The 20,140-nt window shown below is 36.7% G+C and overlaps 1 protein-coding gene across 1 annotated transcript in view; it reads left to right on the plus strand.

Annotated features, from left to right (window-relative positions):
- Positions 1-432: 432 nt before the first annotated feature.
- The window catches only part of ANGPT1 (angiopoietin 1), a 151,905-nt gene continuing 132,197 nt past the window's right edge, over positions 433-20,140 (plus strand). Inside the window, exon 1 of the mRNA XM_071421377.1 lies at positions 433-1,119. Within this exon, the coding sequence (XP_071277478.1) occupies positions 823-1,119 (297 nt within the window). The 5' untranslated portion in view covers positions 433-822. The remainder of the gene's footprint in view (positions 1,120-20,140) is intronic.

Here is a 20,140-nt window from a genome sequence, read left to right on the forward strand (position 1 = left end):
AAACACAACTGTCTTAGAAAATTAGATAAACCTAGTGAGGGTTAAACTTAACTTTTTCTTTCTGTAAGTGTCATAAGCCTGACCTAGAATTCTTTAATAGATACAGTGCAGAGCAGAACTGAAAGTATTTTTAATTTCACTGCTTTGTATATTTACACAGGGATTACAACAAACTTCTACACTTTATCTACATTTTAATAGGTCAGTGCGAACATATGAAGTGTATTAAGGTGGACTGACTTACTTATTAAAGTGACGTGAATTCGCCCAAAGCCCCCAGCAGTTGTGTGCAGCAGGGGCTGGGCAGACAGGCAGGATTGAGGTCATGCATCCAGCCAGTTTGTAAGATGATCCCTCTGTACTGAGCCATCAGCCATCCTTAGCATAGGGGCGCACTCATACACGCATTCCTGTCAAGTCATCTTGTGAAAGGCTGCTTGCTTCCAGCTTGGCTTGGAAGTGCAACCTTAATAAAACTCACTGAAGCCTGAGAGAAAATAGCAGTTCTGCAGCAGATAGTGTAGGGGAAAGAGACTGGGATATGCATATGCAGCTGACTAAAGCAGGCTACATGCTGGACTGTAACAGAGAGGAAACAATAAATCTTAGCTACTATGCAATAAATATTCCCAATTTTAACTAAGGAAGCTATCCTCACAGTGAAATTCTAAAAAAAACCAAAACAACCAGTTTATCCAAGCTTGATTCTTAAAGTGTGCTGCTCCGCTCCTTTTTTAAAGACTTTGAGGGAAATTAAGAACAAATTTAAAGAAAGAGGAAGAAAAAGTTTTTCTTAAAGCAGGAAAGGAAAGTAATAATAACATGTCAGTTTTCTTTTCCTTTGCTTTCCTGGCAGTGATTCTTGCTCTTGTAGGCTGTACTAACCAGCGTCGGGGTCCAGAAGGCAGTGGGAGAAGATTTAACCGGGTTCAGCACGGGCAGTGCACCTACACTTTCATTCTGCCAGAACAGGATGGGAACTGTCGTGAAAGCACAACAGACCAGTACAACACAAATGCTCTTCAGAGAGATGCTCCTCACGTGGAACAGGATTTCTCTTCCCAGAAACTGCAACATCTGGAACATGTGATGGAAAATTACACTCAGTGGCTGCAAAAAGTAAGTGCTTCTTTTTTTGTTTCTCACTAAATGATTTCTTTGGGGGATGTTTATGCTGTTCAAAGTTTTCATTAGTTTCTAGGAGAACAGAACTAATAAGGATTGATACAGTTCTTGGCTGTGTAGGAGAAAAATGTTTTAGCCAGAGTGCACCCTTCATAGTGACAGTGCTTTTGGGAGCTGAATTTTCTTCACTTTACTGAAAGATGTGACTTCTTAAGGCTTTTTTTCAAGAAACGATGCATGCATGTGAGTCAGAGGGCACAAAAATCCTCCAGGGACTCTACTGACAGAACTTACTAAATTCTTATAAGCTCTACTTACAGTTCACAGATTCAGCTCAGATGTCATGCAGGATACCTGCTACTGTGACAGCAAAAGAGAGCATTTAAAAAAATTGGCATTTAAGGGCACTGGGTTAAGAATATCATTGTTCCTCCATAAACAGATCCTGTAATACTATTCTACCCGGCTGATTGCTGGAAAGAAACAGGAAAATATATAGGCATTCACCCTTCTAAAACTTCATGGTAAACGTTTTTAATCATGTTGAATACACTGGTCTTGAACAGCCTTCTTCAATTTGTGTTTATATATATGTGCATTCTTTCCTAGAAAGGGGAAAATGGGTTTCAAGGTGTTGCAGTAACTTAATAGAAGTAATTATTTTTATGAAATTTGGGTCTGAAAGGCTTAAATATGTGAATAATTTCACTCATCTGAACAGTCCCAGTCAGCATGATTACTCACGTGTGTAAAATTACATGTCTTGCACAGATATTATCCATACCTTGCTAAAGACAATGTTTTGCTGTAGCTGACCAGTTAAAATAAATACACAGTCTGTGTACAGCTATTTGTGATATTCCCATTCACATGCTGCCATTTTGACCTGGCAAAACTTAGAAAATTGCACAATTGAGTGATGCAGCTAGTCATGTAATCTGGTACAAGAAAACTTCTGTATGTACCCACTTGAGAGATGCAGGATTTAACTCCAACAGAAGTTCTTACTAAGAATGAACATCAATAAAATTCACATGACTCTACTAGCTTTGCTGAAACTTCATATTAGCACAGTTGCTGCTAACCTACTCATTTACAAGTTTTGTTTCATCCAGACAGTACATAAGACATAAATGTGTTAAAAAAGCACATGCAGGTCCCCCACCCCCCTAACTCTACTAGAATTTTTAGAGAGGATTTCCTAAGTTTTTGGTAAATTATATTTGTTCCCTTGCATATCTGGCCATAGCAAGAGAGAAAAGATTCTGTGCAGAAAATATTACCAAGCATTTAATTTTCAGACTACTTCCCTCATTTTTTAATGTCTTGATCTGCCTTGGGGAATATAGGGCTGGAAATAAGCAGATGTTTTATGTAGAGGAAAATAAATTATTTTACTGTGCCTTGGCAGGCTGAGACAAGCACTAAAAAGAGGAAAGTTGTTTTCTGTTTTTATACACATATGATTTTACTTGAGGAAATTGCCTGCTGAATCATGCTTCTAAGACTTAACTTATTCTGTGTTTGTCCACTAGAGACTGAACTAAGATCACTGTTTCACAGTGATCATGAGGAAATCTGAGTGTCTGGAGTGTGAATGTCTGAGGGTTAGTCCTCTCACACTTTGGAGGGAAGTGATTAAACAGGTAGGAAGCCCAGTTAAAAGGGGTTTATATTAGGACTGCTTTCTTCTGCAATGATTGTAAAACTGGCTGAGGGCCGAACTATTCCCCTCCTCCTTTCCCTCCCAGCCCCCAGTGTCCTGCTCCCAGGAGTTAGCATAAAACTGGGATTATGCATGTATCCCCATGTGTCAGTTTTCCTTGGAATGAAAGGACCTGTTTCTCTGTGTGAAGGACCATGTCTCACTCTGAACAAATGAGGCTGATGCAGCTCCTTTATAGCATCTCTGAATACTGAATTTGCTTTGTTGCTGTTGCCACTACAAAGCATCTCAGCCATAACTCATTTCCTTTCAAAACCTGCATAATGCTCAAGTGTAATGAATATATTACGTAGGTATCTCCCATCTCATTTTTATAGTCTGCATTCATTTTTCCCCCTAAACTTTCTACACTAGGCAGCATTTTACAATGCACCTGCTGTGACTGAACTAAAGAATAATTAACAGTTGCAGGTCTTTTACTGGAAGAGAATACTTATAATCAGAAAGAATGTTTAAGAATTTTATAAATAGTCTGATTTACATAAAAGTGTTGTGTTTATTACTTCAGGTAATATATATAGCCTCCAATAAAAATTTCCATAGCCAATGTTTGGCAAAGTGAATTATTTTCTGAGCACAAATGCTGCCCTGTGACATTTGAAAGATACTTACTGTGAAATTTTGTAAGAATCATGGCTTGCCTTAGTTTTAATTTAAAAATGTTATTTAATATCCAAACTATCAGATTTTTAGAAGCCAAACAAGTATACTTTTCTGTAAAAAAAAATATTTTCTTAATGCAAAATTGCTTCTTTGATGATCTACAAGCTTGATTGTGGATAAAAATGCCCTTGCTTTGGGAGCCAATTATAGGCAATTAAGGCCCAGCCTTGTCCATTACAATTTGCATATCTATAATCAGTGTAACTGGGGTTGGTTGACAAACCAGGGACATGGCAAAATGCTCTGCACAGAAACTCCACAGAAGAAGATGACTTGGTAAACATTTTTAGAGTTTTTCCTAGAACTGTTTATTTTAATACCGGATAACTTTCCCCATTGTTTAAGCTTGGGTTTCATTTCTGCAATATGTTTATACTGATAGTTCAAAACAAACAGTTCATCACATTTTCTTTCTTGCAGTAACTGACTGGCTCACGTGACACTCTTTGGTATTTAGTTGCAGTGTCTAAGGATTGCCAAAGAGGAGTTACATGAAATGTTATCATCATGTCTTGCTTAGGAAGTTGCTGTTGGCTTGCTGAACTTACAGTATTGATGGACTCAGTGTACATTCAGGATAGCTCTATAGATGAGTGTTTCATATACTTTTCCTGACATCTAAATGGCAGAAACAATGGTTACAACAGTAATGAGTGAGTTTTACATGATCCACTGCTTCTTTTCTTCTAGATCATTATTTAAGTAGAGTACTATAAAAGCTTAAAGATATTGCTTAATGATAGTATACTATTAGAAGCTAACACATACAAGTATTACAAGAAGGTAGATAAACCAAAAAAAAGAAAAAAAAGCAGCCATAACTCAATTTCTTTCCCTTCAAAGTTCTGTTATTCACCATGTACAACCAAGGAAGTATGAAATTATTATCTTTATTCAGTCATTAAAGCAACAAATTATGAGCAGTTTTTCTGGGATATCTGTAACCATTTGATAGTCTAAAGTTCATTCTCAGAATAAATATACAAAATTATTTTTGTGGTCTTTGTTGACTTCCTTATTTTGCAACAGTAACAACACAAGTGCTCACCTAGGTTTTAAGCAGGTAAGGGATCTAGGTTTTGAGGGGGCCAGACATTATGTAGAAACACATGGCTTTTGGAAAGACCAGTGTCTGTCACTGTGTGCTGTGACTCCACTGAAAGTCTGTCCCTTTGTGCTGTCTTTACCATCAGGGGTTAACTATTGTTTTCTGCAATGAAATATAATATGCTTATATGTGTGGAGTAGCTGATTTTTGCCTTGGATTTTATATGGTTTGCTGAAGATGGGAAAATCCCTTATCTGTCACTCTTACTGTGAAGCAGAGTGGAAATATGACACAGCAAGCTGAGTGAAAATGTGACAGAGCATACCCTGAGCAGTACAGATCTAAAGAGCTGTAATCATGTCCTATCAGGCAAATTTATATTAAGATAGAGATGGTCACTGTGTGTCTGTGAAAATTTTTTCATATTAAGAAACCAATTTTCATGAGTTGAACTATCACAAGAAATGTTAAAAGTTCCATTTTATTTATAATTATCTTTCAGTGGGCATTTAGCAATGTAACATGTGACCTAAAAGTTTACATGATATTTGGATGTTAAATGCAACCAGGAGATGCATGATGAATTCCTGCTAACTTCCACAAACACAAGGTGGTCAATGGATTTGGAATCTGCTATTCTGCATGTATGAGCATTACTAACAGAACTGTGCAAAGAATGGCTTTCCAGTAAATCTTTCCTTTTTCAAGGTGGACCAGAGCTAAAAGAAAACAGTGAGAAATTTACATCCAAAACTGGGCATTATTTGGTGTCCAGCTCAAATCTGTATTTATTTTTTAGACACAGAGGCTACTTATTAATCTGGGTCCTCCCTTCTGCTTTGGAGTCAATGAATTCTCATATCCAAAGGAGAGCCTCATTCTAGTGATATTTGAAGTGCAGTTCCTACAAATTTTATGAAAGGGTGGAATACAAATTAGTGGGATTTCTTAGTATACTACTCAATGAGCAAGTATATATATATAAAATCCAAATTTAAGGAGTAAAAATAACGTAATGGAAATAAACTGGCTCCAAGAAAATTAATGTTTGAGTGTAAATTCAAAATTGCTTATATTCCCCCAAAAATCTATTGGCCAAAAGCATGCCTGCTTTTCAAAGCTTATTAGTCAAATTTCCAAGTCCTTGGAATATTCTGATGTACCCACAAGAAAAAGACAATACTTCAAATGTGGAAATACCTGAAAGCTTTACATTATTGGAGAATTATTTGACAATTAAGTTTTTTTTTTAGAAGCAGAAGAATCAGGGAATTAGACTGAAGGACAGTTTCACATGTTGCCACATTTGGTAGCAAATTACTTAAAAAAATTTCCCATGCTTGGAGGGAAAGCTTTATCATAATTTTCAGTAGGAACTGAATGTGTTTATTTACAGTGATGACAGCCATAATTAGGAAATTTCTGGTAACAATAAAATATTACATTTATTAGTCATCAGAATTGTCCAACCAAGATGCCCAGTGGGAGATCTCATTTGAAGCACTGAGAGTTTTTCTAAATGAAACTGATATCCACTAAATGCTATGTCATTTTCAGGGTGCTGAGAACTCATTGTTCCCATTCAACCAAGCAACCTACTCCTACAGTGCTGTGTGTCCTGGGGAGAAAAAAAACACCACTGGGGGAAAAGTAATGAGGTTGGGTATGTCAGGTCAGCATCATCCCACCCAAACTTAGATTTATAGAATCATAGGATCATTAAGGTTGAAAAAGATTTCCAAGATCAAGTTCTACCTTTGAACCAAACATCACCATGTCAACTAAATCATTGCACTAAGTGCTACATCCAGTCGTTTCTTGAACACCTTCCTGGACAGTGACTCCACTAACTCCCTGGGCAGCCTGTTCCCATGCTTAACCACCCTTTCAATTAAGAACTTTTTTCCTGACATCAACGTGAACCTTCCCTGGCACAGCTTGAGGCCATTGCCTCTTGTCCTGTCACTTGCTGCTCAGGAGAAGAGGCCAACCCCACCTCACTACAACCTCTGTTCACATAGTTGTAGAGAATGATAAAGTCCCTTTTTAGCCTCCTTTTCTCCAGGCTAAACAACCTCAGCTCCTTCAGCTGCTCCTTATACAACTTACCTTTAAACACTTTTTAAACTTATCTTTAAACCAGCTTTGTTGCCCTTCTCTGGACCTGCTCCAGCCACTCACTGTCCTTCTTGAATTGAGTGGCCTGAAACTGGACACAGCATTCAAGGTGTGCTTTCACTAGTGCCCAGTACAGGGCAATCACTTTACTAATTCTGCTTGCCACCCTATTTCTGATCCAGGCCAGGATGCCATTGGCCTTCTTGGCCACCTGGACATGCCCTGGCTCACATTCAGCAGCTGCCAACCAGCACCCCCAGGTCCTTTGCCACTGGGCAACTTTCCAGCCACTGCGTCCACTGCAGGGGGTTGTTGTGACCCAAGGGCAGACCCAGCACTTGGCCTTGTTTAATGTCGTACAGTTGGCCTTGGTCCACAGATCCGGCCTGTCCAGATCCCTCTGCAGAAACTTCCTACCCTCCAGCAGATCAACACTCCCACTCCACTTAGTGCAGTCTGTGAACTTACTGAGGATGCACTCGATCCCCTCATCCAGTTGATTAAAAAAGTTACTAAATAGGGCTGGCCCCAATACTGAACCCTGGGGACTGCATGAGTGACTGGCCACCAGCTGGAAATAGCATTCACTATCACACTCTGGGCCCAGTCTTAGAGCTAGTTTTTAACTCAGCAAAGAGTGCACCTGTCCAAGTCACTGGCTGCTGGCTTCTCCAGGAGAATGCCAGTTACCCAAATAGTTTTTACTTTGCTGTGGGGAATCTCTTAGTGCTGTGTCAAGAGGCAGTAGCAAGCCCAGAGGAAGACTCAGCTGTCTGAACTGTTCTGTGGAAGTCCCTGTTTCTCTTCACTGACCCCAGGAAAATCCTGAGCAGCTTGCTTACTGATTTAAATGCCTCAGTTAACTGTGATGGATTTAAGCTTTACTTCTGTCCATGCCTGCAGTATGGACTTCACTTGTGACTGCTAGGAAATTGTAAACTTTAAGTATTCCAGTTTCCCTTTTCTAATACAGATATAGCACTACTACTCAATTTCACAATGCTGTTGGGAGGCTTAATATGTTATTTTTTTGTGTTGCTTTTGGAGTCTTTCTTGTGGAAAGAAAGACTTTCTTAACAGTGTATGTATTATAATAATGTTTCCAATATTTACAGAAAATTGTGAGATTAAAATCATTTGGAAGGGAAGTAACTATAATGTAACTATAAGGAAAGTAACGATAAGTAACTAAAGTAGTTCATAAAAAATAAGCAGACAAATACAATGAATATACATCTGTAAAGCCAAGAATATCAAAAGTTGCAGTTGGCTAAATGGGTTATTTGTGTCCTGCTCACAGAATAGTCCTCATTCTTGCAGGGTTTTTAAAACCCATCAAGCTGCTGCTCCAACCTGTATCCATCTGCAAGGAACTGAGTCTTGTACAGATTCTCATGACCAGTGAGGAATACCTTGTTATTCAGTGCTAATGTTTATTTTTGTTAATTAGCAAAATTAAATGTTAATTAATAAACAATTAATTTTGTTAATTTGCCAAAATTAACAAAAAATTTGGATAAACTTGATTTTATCAAAACTGGGGTCATTTGCATGACCTATTGCAAGCGAAATCTGAAAGGTGAAGATACTTAACCGTCTACTTTTATTCATCTCAATTTACAGTTTATCTTAGTTCAGTCTTATTGCCTGTATCCACAACAATTGCCGACAAGGAAGAGCTAGTAAATGAGGACCTTCTAGAACCAGCATCATTGTTTAAGTTTGCTGTGAATTCATCTTTAACACCAGCAGCTCAAGTGTCTTGCATAAACAGCCCTGGTGTAAAAGTCTTCCCAGTAGCATAAGAATTTCCTCTCTTGTTAAGGGGTTGAAGTTTGATCAGGAAAAGGATATTGAAATAGTTTCATATTTCCTAGAAAAAACTTTTTCTTATGAAACAAGCTGTACTTAACACAAGGCTATTTTTCTGCAACCACATGTGCATATTTTAGACAGTGTTATGAAACACCAGGGTGGTGAATATTCACTTGGAAGGATAACTTAGAAATGTCATAAATTGTTGCACATTTGCACTGCATTCTCTAATATTTCTGCACAAAGAGCAAGATTCACTTTTCATTGTCTTAGTTAGGAATCAGGTTACTTAGATTACTAAGACAGTGTAAGTAAGTCACTACACAACTGGGATAAGAATTCTAATCAGGGACTTACACCAGTTTAATTTTCCCTGTTTAAAACTGATACAAATCAAACTAGCATAACTTTCTTGTCTAAACAAGACCTAACAGAGAATTACACTCAGCACTTAACATGTATATGATGCAGATGGTCAAAGCAAGACAGGTACAGGGTCAGCTAGAAAGATGCTCAAGTTACACGATATAAATGATTTGCTTTCAGATTTAAATGGAACAAACCCACCAAAAAATTGTTTAAGATAATGCAGTAATTGCTTAGAGGAAATCATATAGAAAATCTGTGTTCAAGGCCGTGGAGCTACAGTGAAGCAAATTTCTTAAACTTTCTTGACTATTTTCTAGGAGGAGAAATGAAAAAAGAAAAGAAAAGAAAAATAAATAATAAGAAAAGGGTAAGAGTAAGAGAACTATGCTAGTTGCATGGTGGAATAGGTGTGTCTTTAGGAGAGGTACTCTAAAGGTCTGTTATATGATAGTATGTGATGAATCATATGATCTGTGTTACTAATCTTTTCTTAAAGGAGAGAGAAATAGGCTGAAAGTCCATGTAAAATGTTGCAGTTGGAAAATCTGTGTAGAAGATCTGTAAGTAAAAAGTGGATGATGAAAAGCTCTCTAAGAAGTCTGTAAAATTTCTTTCCCTTCAACAACTCAGTCTGGAGCATGAGTGTCTGCACACATAAATGCATTTTGGTCTTTGGAGTGTTTGGTTTTAAGATACTTGGAAATCTGTTTTTAAGTGTTGTGTCTTAAATCCATTCTCATGTTTTATACCAATGTACCTGCTATCAATCTGTTGTTCTCAAAATGACATGTTGGCTTAAAAAACCAAAATTGGTAGCAAGATGAAATCTTGTTTGTTGTATATGCATTAATTCTGTGTGAACAATTCCCCAGCTGCATTGCTGAAAAAACATTTTACAAAAGCACATTTGCTTTTGTTCCTTCCAGAATGTATATGAAGCAGGAATTTTCATGTATTCTGGAAGAAGTATTGGACTTTTGTTCTCCCCATCCCGGGCACGTTTCTGTCCTTACATGTGCCTATGATCAAGACAAACCTGATTGTGCTCTGTGCATGCATGACATCTGCTTCTTTAATAGAAAATGGCAGAGGTGTATAGCTATAATTTTTCATCACTTCTTCTAGGGATTTTTATTTTTAAATTCTTGCCATTTGTCTGTCATGTTGTCTCTAGTTGTCTTGTTGCATATAGAGGTGCCAGGAATTCCTTCTGACATAGGAATGTATGGAAACAACAAAAATTAACTTGATCCAGTTAGCTGAATTTTCTTCTGATTCTGTTCTGCCTGAGAATTTGGGTAGTGATATTCTTTCTCCTCCTCTTGTACCAAGGAGGCTTGAGAGATCACAGTAGAGATAGGATAAACTCTGGGCATTCCTCCCAGGATGAAATTAAGGCAAGACTAGAGAACTATGGGAGAAAATTTGGAGTATGAGCAGACAACCTTAGAAGGTAATTTGTCTGGTTTTGACAGCATGGCTTCTTTCACACTAGAACACAGATGATCAGATTGATGCTAATCAGTTTTGAATCTAAAAATGATTTCTACTGACGGCTGATATGCCATTTATAGATTGATCCTTCCTTCTTTCACATCTGAACTTCCCTTAAAAGCTTTCTGTATGCAACACACTTTTCTTAAAAGATCCTATTTAAGTTACAAAATTTAAGTCTTGGGGGTAATACTGATAGCAGTCAGACTTTTAGCTTCCTGATCTGTGATCCACCAACCTAAAACTGCAGATGGAACTTGCAAGGTTTCAAAGAGAAAGGCACTGAGTTTGAGGCAGGTGAGTGGTCCTGCCCACTATTTTAAATGTTGAAGCAAAATTTGAGTCATTACCAAAGGCCATTCATTCTTTAAAGTGGGATTCATATGTCTTGATTGTAGGTGAAAAAAAAATCTGATTCTTGATATGTAAATTTAATATTTTGACATGCATTTTAATATTTCACTTTTATACAATCTGAATTTACAGAACATATTTTAAATACCTGCAAAAATCAAAGGAGAAGTCCTAGTACAATCTCTAGAGATGCATTTACATTTATCTTCAGGATTGTTGTGGACTTGCCTGCCCTCTGGATCATATTGTTTATGAATGTTTTAAAGTTGTCAGCCTATGTTTATAAAAGTGTATTTTTCTTTTGGAATCTCTTGCCTGCAAATATGGTCTTGCACAGTGCAGATTTAGGAAAAAATAACTTATTTGTTGTTAATTTTTTTGTTGTTGTTGTTTTCTTTTTCTAGGCAATGTATTGAATGAATATTTGAATTTGTATTAAAACACCCATGGTTCTGTTTAACAATGCTGATTTTCACTTTCATATATTCAGTTTTGACTAGCTTTAGCAGTATTTATTTTCTGTGAACTTTAGTTCTCATGCAGAAGTATTTTGAAGGAAAGAAAACTGTATTAAATAAATAATTTCTTAAAAATTCTGCCATCAGTTCAGTGTGTGGGTGACAGTGAGGGTGAATCATAGGCTCAGTTACACATCTTTCTCTTCTCACTTATGAGTATTGCATTTGTGTCTCAAAAAGGAAGGATCTTCAAATAATATCACTACCACTATCAGAGTACTATTCCTAAAAAAATGTTGTTTTTTTTAAAATTGAAAATCCTGTGCAGAAATTACTCAATATTTCTGAAATCTCAGAGAAATGCTTCATATCTGTTTCCTTGAAGTCTCCTGCAACACCAAAGAAGTCAAAGAAGACTGCTGCAGCTTTTCAAAAATTGGGCATTCATATGCAGATCAAAGTAACAGAAATGAGGATTTAGGATCACTGCCTTTATCATTTAAGTATTATTTATTTGTGTCATAGTTAAATATTTACCCTTCCCAGTCTTAACTCATCAGGAAATTCCAGTAGCCTTCTAGGCCACATCAGCAAATCAACACAGTAATGGGAAACCCCCAAACCACGATGCCTTTGGTGCTGTGCCTGGAATTTTGAGGATCTGCTTAGAAGGAAAATTGCTCAAAGAGATGATCTAATCTCTTCCTGAATGAACTATTCCCCTTTGTTCCTTGGCTAAAACTTCATACTTCACTCTGTGAGACTTACCACAGTAGAGATAAATGGTCAAGGGCCACCTATCTTTCCTGCGTCACTTCTGTCAATGGGAAAGGCCATCAATGCTCTGCTAGAAGGTTTTTCTGTGTTGCTATTTTTGTGTGGAGGAGATATGGACTGCGAAATTCTTTATCACTTTAGCCTGTGAAATACAGAGGCGATGATTAAGGTTGTTTCTCTTCACATTTTTCTTGGATGATCCAGTTGGATCTCTTGGCTTTTCTGAGAATTCTGGCTGATGCAATACATATTCTTTTGTATATTCCTCTGACATTGTTGACCTCCATGACATCCCACAGCTTAACCATTAGAGCTTCTACCTTCGTGTCAGTTATTAAAAGAACTGGTTTTACCTGTTACAATACCAAAGTTTTATGCAGGGAAGCATAAGCAAGACAACTGTATTTGCAGAGGCACACAAGGGAGGTGTTTGCCATGTACCATAAGATTATTGTTAAAAGTAAAAGATGATTACAGCAGAATTAATTCAATCATAATTGGAAACAAAATATCTTGGTCTTGATGACTCAGTTTCTAACTATGGACCATCAGTCTAGGGAGGGTCAGCTCAGGCAAAGTGTAAGGGACCCAGAGAGATATAGAATAGGCTAAATATAAGGTGGGAGGTGAGGGTGGTGCTTCAGAGCAAGAACTCTGTCCATTTGAGGTTGATAAAAGATTTGATTAAGATTTAAATTTCCTAGGAGGGTAAATGATACAATCCACAAATTTATGATTGCCAAGGTACCAACCTATCACTAAAGTACACACAATTAAGTACGTTGTCCTGATGTGACAGAAAAGACTGAGAAATTACTTTGGTATACAGCACTGTGTTCAGTAAAATGTCCTGAAACAATGCGGATGTAAACTGTTTACAGGTGTGTGGCCCTACAAATGTCATAATACTGTGTATTTCAGCAGTAGTAAAACCTGCTGAAGAAAAACTCATCATAATCAAAATAAGATTTCCTTTTTTTAAAAGAACAAGAAAATTCTTTTTCTAAACTTAAGAATATAAAAGTAAGTAAGAAGATGCTCAGCATCATTTTTTAATGAGGAAACCAGATATTCTCCATATTTTGCTGGTTATCAAGGTATATCTAAAATGCATCCCAGGCTGAAATGCTGGATAGAACTCAAATGCCATGTGGGGCATTACAGGTTGTAGCTAATGAGTCTCTTTGTCACCAGGAATGCCCTTGCAGCTATCAATGATAAACTCATAAGCAGTATTCATGTTTGCTGCTTATACCATTAAGTGAAGAAACAATTTACTAGCATCAAGCAAGCACCTTGGACAGTTTATGATGATGAGCTAGAGGTCAGGAATACTGGAAAGGCATTTGCCCAAATTTGCCAACTTTAAATTTTGCAAGATCTAAGAGCTTGACCTCAAATGCTCCAAGGGTCCTCAAATGTGGAATATGGATGAGGCATATGAATATATGCCTCAAATATTCATGAGGCAAGCTTTAACCCAGTAAAAGAAATTGTTTTAATTTCATAATTAAATTGTGTTGGACAAGGTGTTAGGTGTGTTAGGACAAGGACATAGCTACTTTTCACAGACTTCAACAGGAGGTAGAACTCAATTGGAATTCCTCTGTTACACTGAACAAGCACATGTATATTTTATTCTTTTGGATAAGTGGGTGAGAATGAGAAGTCCAGAGACTTTTTATAGAGAAATTGACACAAAGTTCAAAAAAAGGAGAATTATAATTCCTTGCCCAGCTTACCTAAAGAAACATTTATCATTAAATACCTTTTTTTTTTTTGTCAGTGCATGATAACCATTATGGCACATGCTGAACAAGCCACTATAGAAAACAGGGATAAATTTAGTATGTAATTGTTTATTCAACATATTTATATATTGAGTTTTAAAGTAAAATGGATGCACCAACAGTAAAAATATTTATAAAATTAAATACGGACTGAAATAAAAGAACTTGTCAAGAATTCAGTTTTTAAAGCTAGGATTAGTGATTGTATTTCTTTAGTGCTAAACCAGTAAGAGCATTTGTTTTGTTCTACCTTAATAGCTTCTACAAAAAAAAACTGCCTTACAAACCCTAGAAGTAGGAGGGAAAAAATGAAAAAGAAGAAAAGTTTCCTTGAGCCAGGATTTAGTACTCCAGCGCATCTTGGAAACATCTAGTAATTTGGCCACTCACCCCCTGGGGTATTTCCTGGAAGCAGAATTGAGCAAGACTGAAAATGTTTTTGTTGCACTGTTATGGGCATGAAGTTAAGACATGAATTCTTGCTCCATAAAATAAGTACCAAGTGTGACATCTTGTTTCATGTGAATTTTTAAAGACTACTTCAACATTTTTATTCATTATTTTCCTACCAAAATCATACAAAGCTCCTGAAATCATGATCAAAACTCTGGTTGTGATCACTAGAATTAGTCCTGTTTAGTTTTGTCTTTGTTTTTATTTTTTCTCTGGTCTATAACTCACCATGATGGGACACTGAAAATGTGTTTTAGGGTATATTTCCTATTTTCATTATTCTTAAGTTTCAAGATGACAGCTGAGTGTTACTTCTATCAGCATGGTTTTGAATGTTGGCATGCTTTCACTTCCATAGTACAATCATTCAGAAATATTATAAGAAAGCTGAAGCAAGACTATTTTTAGAATACTACTCATAATGGAATTCAAACTTTATATTTTGAGACAACCTAAGTCAGAGTTGCTCAGTGTTTTTTCTATCATAACGGATATAATTTTGGTTTTGCTTCTCTTAGGCTTAGCCTGGCATTGCCATTATATTTTCTAGGTGTTGTTATTATAATTCTTACCAAAAAAAGTCAATTAGAAAAACTAGTAATTTTCTATGGGAACATAAACTCAAAGGAAGTTTTCAACACAGTCCACAAACCCAAAATATTATCATTAAAGAGTCTCAAGAGGATTAGAAACTGAGAAAAAGGTCTTGACTCTCACTTGGAATGTGATGTTAATGTATATATATGGAGCTTGGCCTGATGCTGCTCACAGTGAATCAGCAGGAAAAAACTAAGCTCAATTTCTCTTCCCAAAAGGGGTTTTCCCAACCTCAGGCCCACTCAGCTTAAGCTGACTCCATCCTTTCTCCTTCTCCTGCCACTTTCAGAAGTTCCAGGTCTACCTTTTGGTACCAGCTATCTGGGATCACCTACATCATAAGGTTTAAGCCCTAATATAAAGCGATTTCTCTCTAGTAAGAGACAGACAAACCCCAGCACTATCCCGGCAAATCTATTTGGCAGAACAGGAAATTCCCAGATGGTCAGGAGGAATTTTAAAGGGTTTGAGTTCTATGTTGCAAAACACTAGCCTGGCACCCACGGAGACAGAAGTCTGTTATCTATAGAAAATCAGAGGCAAAAAGAATGGATGATGTGCTACCACACAATATGCTCTACAATCATTGCATTGTGTCAACATGAATTTGTGGGGTACCACAGCAAGATATGAAATGATAACATGGTCTCTATCCCCCGCCAGTTCTTTCCTCCACACGCCTAGAAAGATACCAACTAAATTTGTGAGCAGGGCAGTTTTATAATAATCAAACAAACAAACAAACCAACCAACACCTTTAGAAAGCCCTGGAACAACAACATAAGTTAGAAATAATGTAATCACTGGCATCAGTGGAACAATCCAATAACAATCTGCTGTAGCTTAAAGAAGAGAACTCAAGTCCAGCCTGTGAGAAGCAGACAAGCTCAGATATTTTTGTTCACTTGAGGATAGGAATCAGTGTACAGCTTTTAGTATGCATCCAGCCTACTCCAAGCACTCTCCAGGCCTGAAAGGGGGATCATGAGGTTCATCTCACAAGAATAATTTTATAGAGATATTTTTAGTATTTCCTTTTTATTTCATGTCAAAAAGAACATAAAAAAAAAAACTTATCTTACCTTTTTTTTCCACTATTCTTTCTTTCAGTCCTTTAAAATTCCAAAGAGGAACTGAGATACTTGTTGAAACAGAAGCATTCAAGCAGGCAGATTATCTTAATTTAAACCTAGTCTTGTATTCTATCTGGCATCTAGTGGACATTTGAGTCATTTTTTGTGTTTCTTTTGCTGAAGCCAGTCAGGAAATGGCTTAGGGTGGGCTGGTTTTTTATTTTTTTTTTTTCAAAATACCTTAAACTAGAAAACTCTCCAAACTCCTAAAATAGAGACTCTCCAATCTGAGGTCTTGAGACCTCAGGTAACAGCAGCCTTATGGTACAGAGCAATTGTAAACCAAAATGCTATGATTTCCAGCCAAAAGGCTGGAATTCTTAGTTAAATAATGTAATCCCTCTCTTTTTTTATCTATTTGTTTATAAACTAATCTTAATTTTTTTTAAAATTTGAATATTTTTCAAGAACTGAAAGAAGTGTCACTGGAAAACATTTTCCTGCTGATAAAATCAGCAGATTGATATTTTTTTCCCTTCCACATGAGCTAAATTAGCCAGCTAAAAGTTATTTTTCTTAATTAAACCAAAACCCAGGGCATTGGAAGAAACATTATAAATAGTTCTCTTTGAACTCAGATGCCTCTAGTTCAGTGGGGACAGTTTGCATGATCTTTTCTGTATCAACAACATTCCACATGCATATTCTTTCTATCTTCAAGGAAAAAAAAAAAAAGGAACAGCAGAAGCAACTGTTTCCAGATAAACAGGAGGACACCAAAACAGTGCATCCCTTTTCTTGCTAGAAAATACATCCATGTACTGTGGCTGTATACAAATATTACATTTAGACTTCTCCTTCATACACCAAGATAGTACCAGAACCTGATTCTACTCTCACCCAAGTTAGCCCTAAGGCAATCATTTTGTAGAAGTCTGCTGATTTTATCAATTGAACACATGTAAATCACTAAACAAACACATGGTCCAGTGTTTGTTTAGTGATTTACTGGAAATGCATATCTGGATATTAGAATCATAAAACTGTTGATGTTGGAAAGGACCTTAAAGACCATCTATTTCCAACCCCACAGCCACAGTCAGGTACATTTTCCACTAGACCAGTTTGCACAAAGCCCCACCCAACCTGGCCTTCAAAACTTCCAGGGATGGGGCAGCCACAATTCCTCTGGGTAGAGATGCCCTGAAAACCAGGGGTGCTTTTCTTCCTGAACTTCTTGGAGCCTCCATATCTTATTTGGTAGGGTTTTATGTCATCCCTCTGGCTTCTTATGAGAAAGATGTCTTCTAATTCCATATACCTGTCACCAAGCCCACATACCACATTAGTTTTGAGCTTCTACACTGCAGCACACTGAGAAAAAAATTCTTACTGTGAAGGTCACCAGATAAAATTTACAACAAATCATAAGGGCTGCTTGAGTCTTCCTCCCCATAAATGCTCTCTGCTTGAATTTTTAACCTGCTCATATTTTTCAGCTTGTACTATCTTTGATAACAACTAAGGAAATTAATGTCTGTGATTCTTTTACGTAGTGTCTTTTGAAAAATTGTTTATTAAGGCTGTAGTTTCCAAACAAAATTTGACTGTTATTGCCATTGGTTAGGATACCTTTTGTGCATGGAATAAAATATTTTGCCCAGTTCTTAAATCCAGAAGTTATTCTATAGTATTATTACATGGAAGCAAGTAATGCAGTTTTTCAGTATTTCTTTTAATTACAGAGTGTAGATAATCACTTGTCCTTCACAATTTATGACAACTGAATAATATGTATTAAATGCAACATAGTGGAGCAGGAACACTTCTTTTTTTAGCAGAAATGAAATTTCATTGCAGTAAACATTCACAGGATTTTTAGCTTTAAACAATGTTTACAAAATGAATGACAAACTTGAGAAGAAAATACTGTAATGATTATATTTCAGATTAATGGAAATGGTTTACTTAAATTTTCTGATAGAAATAAAGATTCTAGCTAGAAATACCAGCTGTAGTGATGTCAAAGGCAGAACTCAAGCAATTTCAGTGCCATCAAGACCACATATCTAACTCTGCTGGTAAAATTTCTGGCCTCATGAAAGAATCAGTGTTATTTCTGTAAGTTCCATGCATACACCTGTTATGGCTCTCTCAATATTGATAGAGGTTCCAGGTTCTTTACAGTCTTGCATTCCTTTTTTAGAGAATGGCAACAACTGATCATACTTCTACAACCTTTCGTGGTCAGGATCCCAACACGTTTTAGAAATGTCAGTGAAAAAAGCTTCATAACACCCAGAAAGCTTGGAGGTGGCAGTAATTCTCTTATTATTACCCATTGGGCAACCCAAGGTACACAAGCTACAAGCTAATGTGCCTTTAGGCACTTCAGAAACCTAAGTACAGCTGACAATAAACTAAGACCTGAGGTAGCTCCAGTTTTTATATGATAGCTATTAAAATTCTCCACACTAATACAGATTGGTAAATATCCAACTTCTCTCAGGTTACTCCTCCCACTGCTGTCTAAAAATTTGGGTTCTGTAGGCTAATTTCATAGCGTGAAATTAGGTGTAAGTCTACGCTGCTCAACCAAGGTTAGTGGAATGGTTTTGATTTAAATCAGGTAGGCTTCTGGATGCTCATGCTTGCTCTAAAACCTCATTTTCAATGCATCTTGATGCCTTCTTGATGAATTGGACTACTTTATTGGAATTGAAATTAAACTGGTCAGACCTCCTGCACACATCCATGCTATTTTCTTTTCTCGCTCAATTTCTAAAATGGCCGTTTTTGTATTTCTGAAGAGACCAGCCTGATGTGCAAAGGAGCAGTGCTGTGGTGCAACGAATCCTCAGCAACACCCACGCATGGAAATACCAAACCACTTCACATCTATTTCTGTTTGTCAAGTGACACATGCAGAAAGATGAGGCAGTGGCTGAACTGAGAGGTTTGGCTGGAACTAAGGAAGGAGAGATTCTGACCTATGGAAGAAGGGCCAGGCCACTCAGAAGCTCTGCAATGATGTCATAAGGTTCTGTAGGGTGAAAATCAGAGAGGCCAAAGCACAGCTAGAACTGAATCTGGCTACTGCTGTAAAAGACAATAAAAATATTACTATATTATCACTTCAGTAGTTAGAACAGTTGGTTTTGGGAAGTGGTTGAGTCACCATCCCTGAAGGTCTTTAAAACTGTAGTTGTGGTGCTTAGGGACATGGTTTATTGCTGGACTTGGCAGTGCTGGGTTAATCGTTGGACTTGATGGTCTTAAAGCCTTTTCCCAGCATAAATGATTCTATTACTATGAATAAGAGAGATGAGTTTGTTGCAAAATGTTTACACAGTATGAACACTTCTAAAGGGGTTACTCTCTACACAAAGTTTTGGATCAAATTTGTCAACACTCTTCTACTGTTTTATGATAAATATTTTTTATCAGAGGCAAAATATCATTCATTGCAGAATAAATAATTATGGAAATATGGATATTTAATTGATTTTTTATAGGACTCCATGTTGCCACTTATTTGCCTAAGCCCACATGGTGTGAATTATCAGACACACCAAGCAAAGCAGTGTGTTTTTATAAGTTGCTGTTATGTGCATATTTCCAAATTTATTATTCTGCGTACTATTTTACCTGATTCTTTCTATATGTTCACATGTCTTCTACTGAAGGTCTTAGAAAAACTGTGTTCATATAAATATTTAAAATAGCATACTTTGTCTTGATTTACAGTTTTTCAAATGTCTTCCAGGTTAGAAGTTTTAGCCTGTTAGGTCAAGCCATTGTCATCTCTCTTGCATAGCATTTAAGGGAACAATTTATTAAAATACATAAAATAGCATAAGAACAAGCAGGTTTGGTAAAAATGTAAGGAATATCAGCAGTGAAGACATTACTGAACTATTGAATAGAAAACATATCAAATTTTTGGTGGAAAGAAAGAATGATAAGAAAATATCAAGGAACAATGTGGTTATGTCTGAAAAATTGTAGACTACATTTCAACTAAAAAAAATTAACAGATCTACTACCAATACCTCAAATATTTCTTGCAACAGAAAAAAACAGCTTTTGTGTGGACTTGAGGGATTATCTGTATTTTTATAGCATTCTTTATGTTATCAGGGCTATGGAATATTAATATTAGTTTTACTTTTATTAATTTCACTTTTTCCAATTCTGATTACTGGAATATCCACTGCTCTTGTTCTCTTTCTGTTTTTGTTTATTGTAGATTTGTAAAGCATGCCTGAATTCAACAAAAT

Source organism: Agelaius tricolor, unplaced genomic scaffold, assembly GCF_023055355.1.
Source record: "Agelaius tricolor isolate 1412-34295 unplaced genomic scaffold, bAgeTri1.0.p SCAF_2, whole genome shotgun sequence".
Classification (NCBI taxonomy): Eukaryota; Metazoa; Chordata; class Aves; order Passeriformes; family Icteridae; genus Agelaius; species Agelaius tricolor.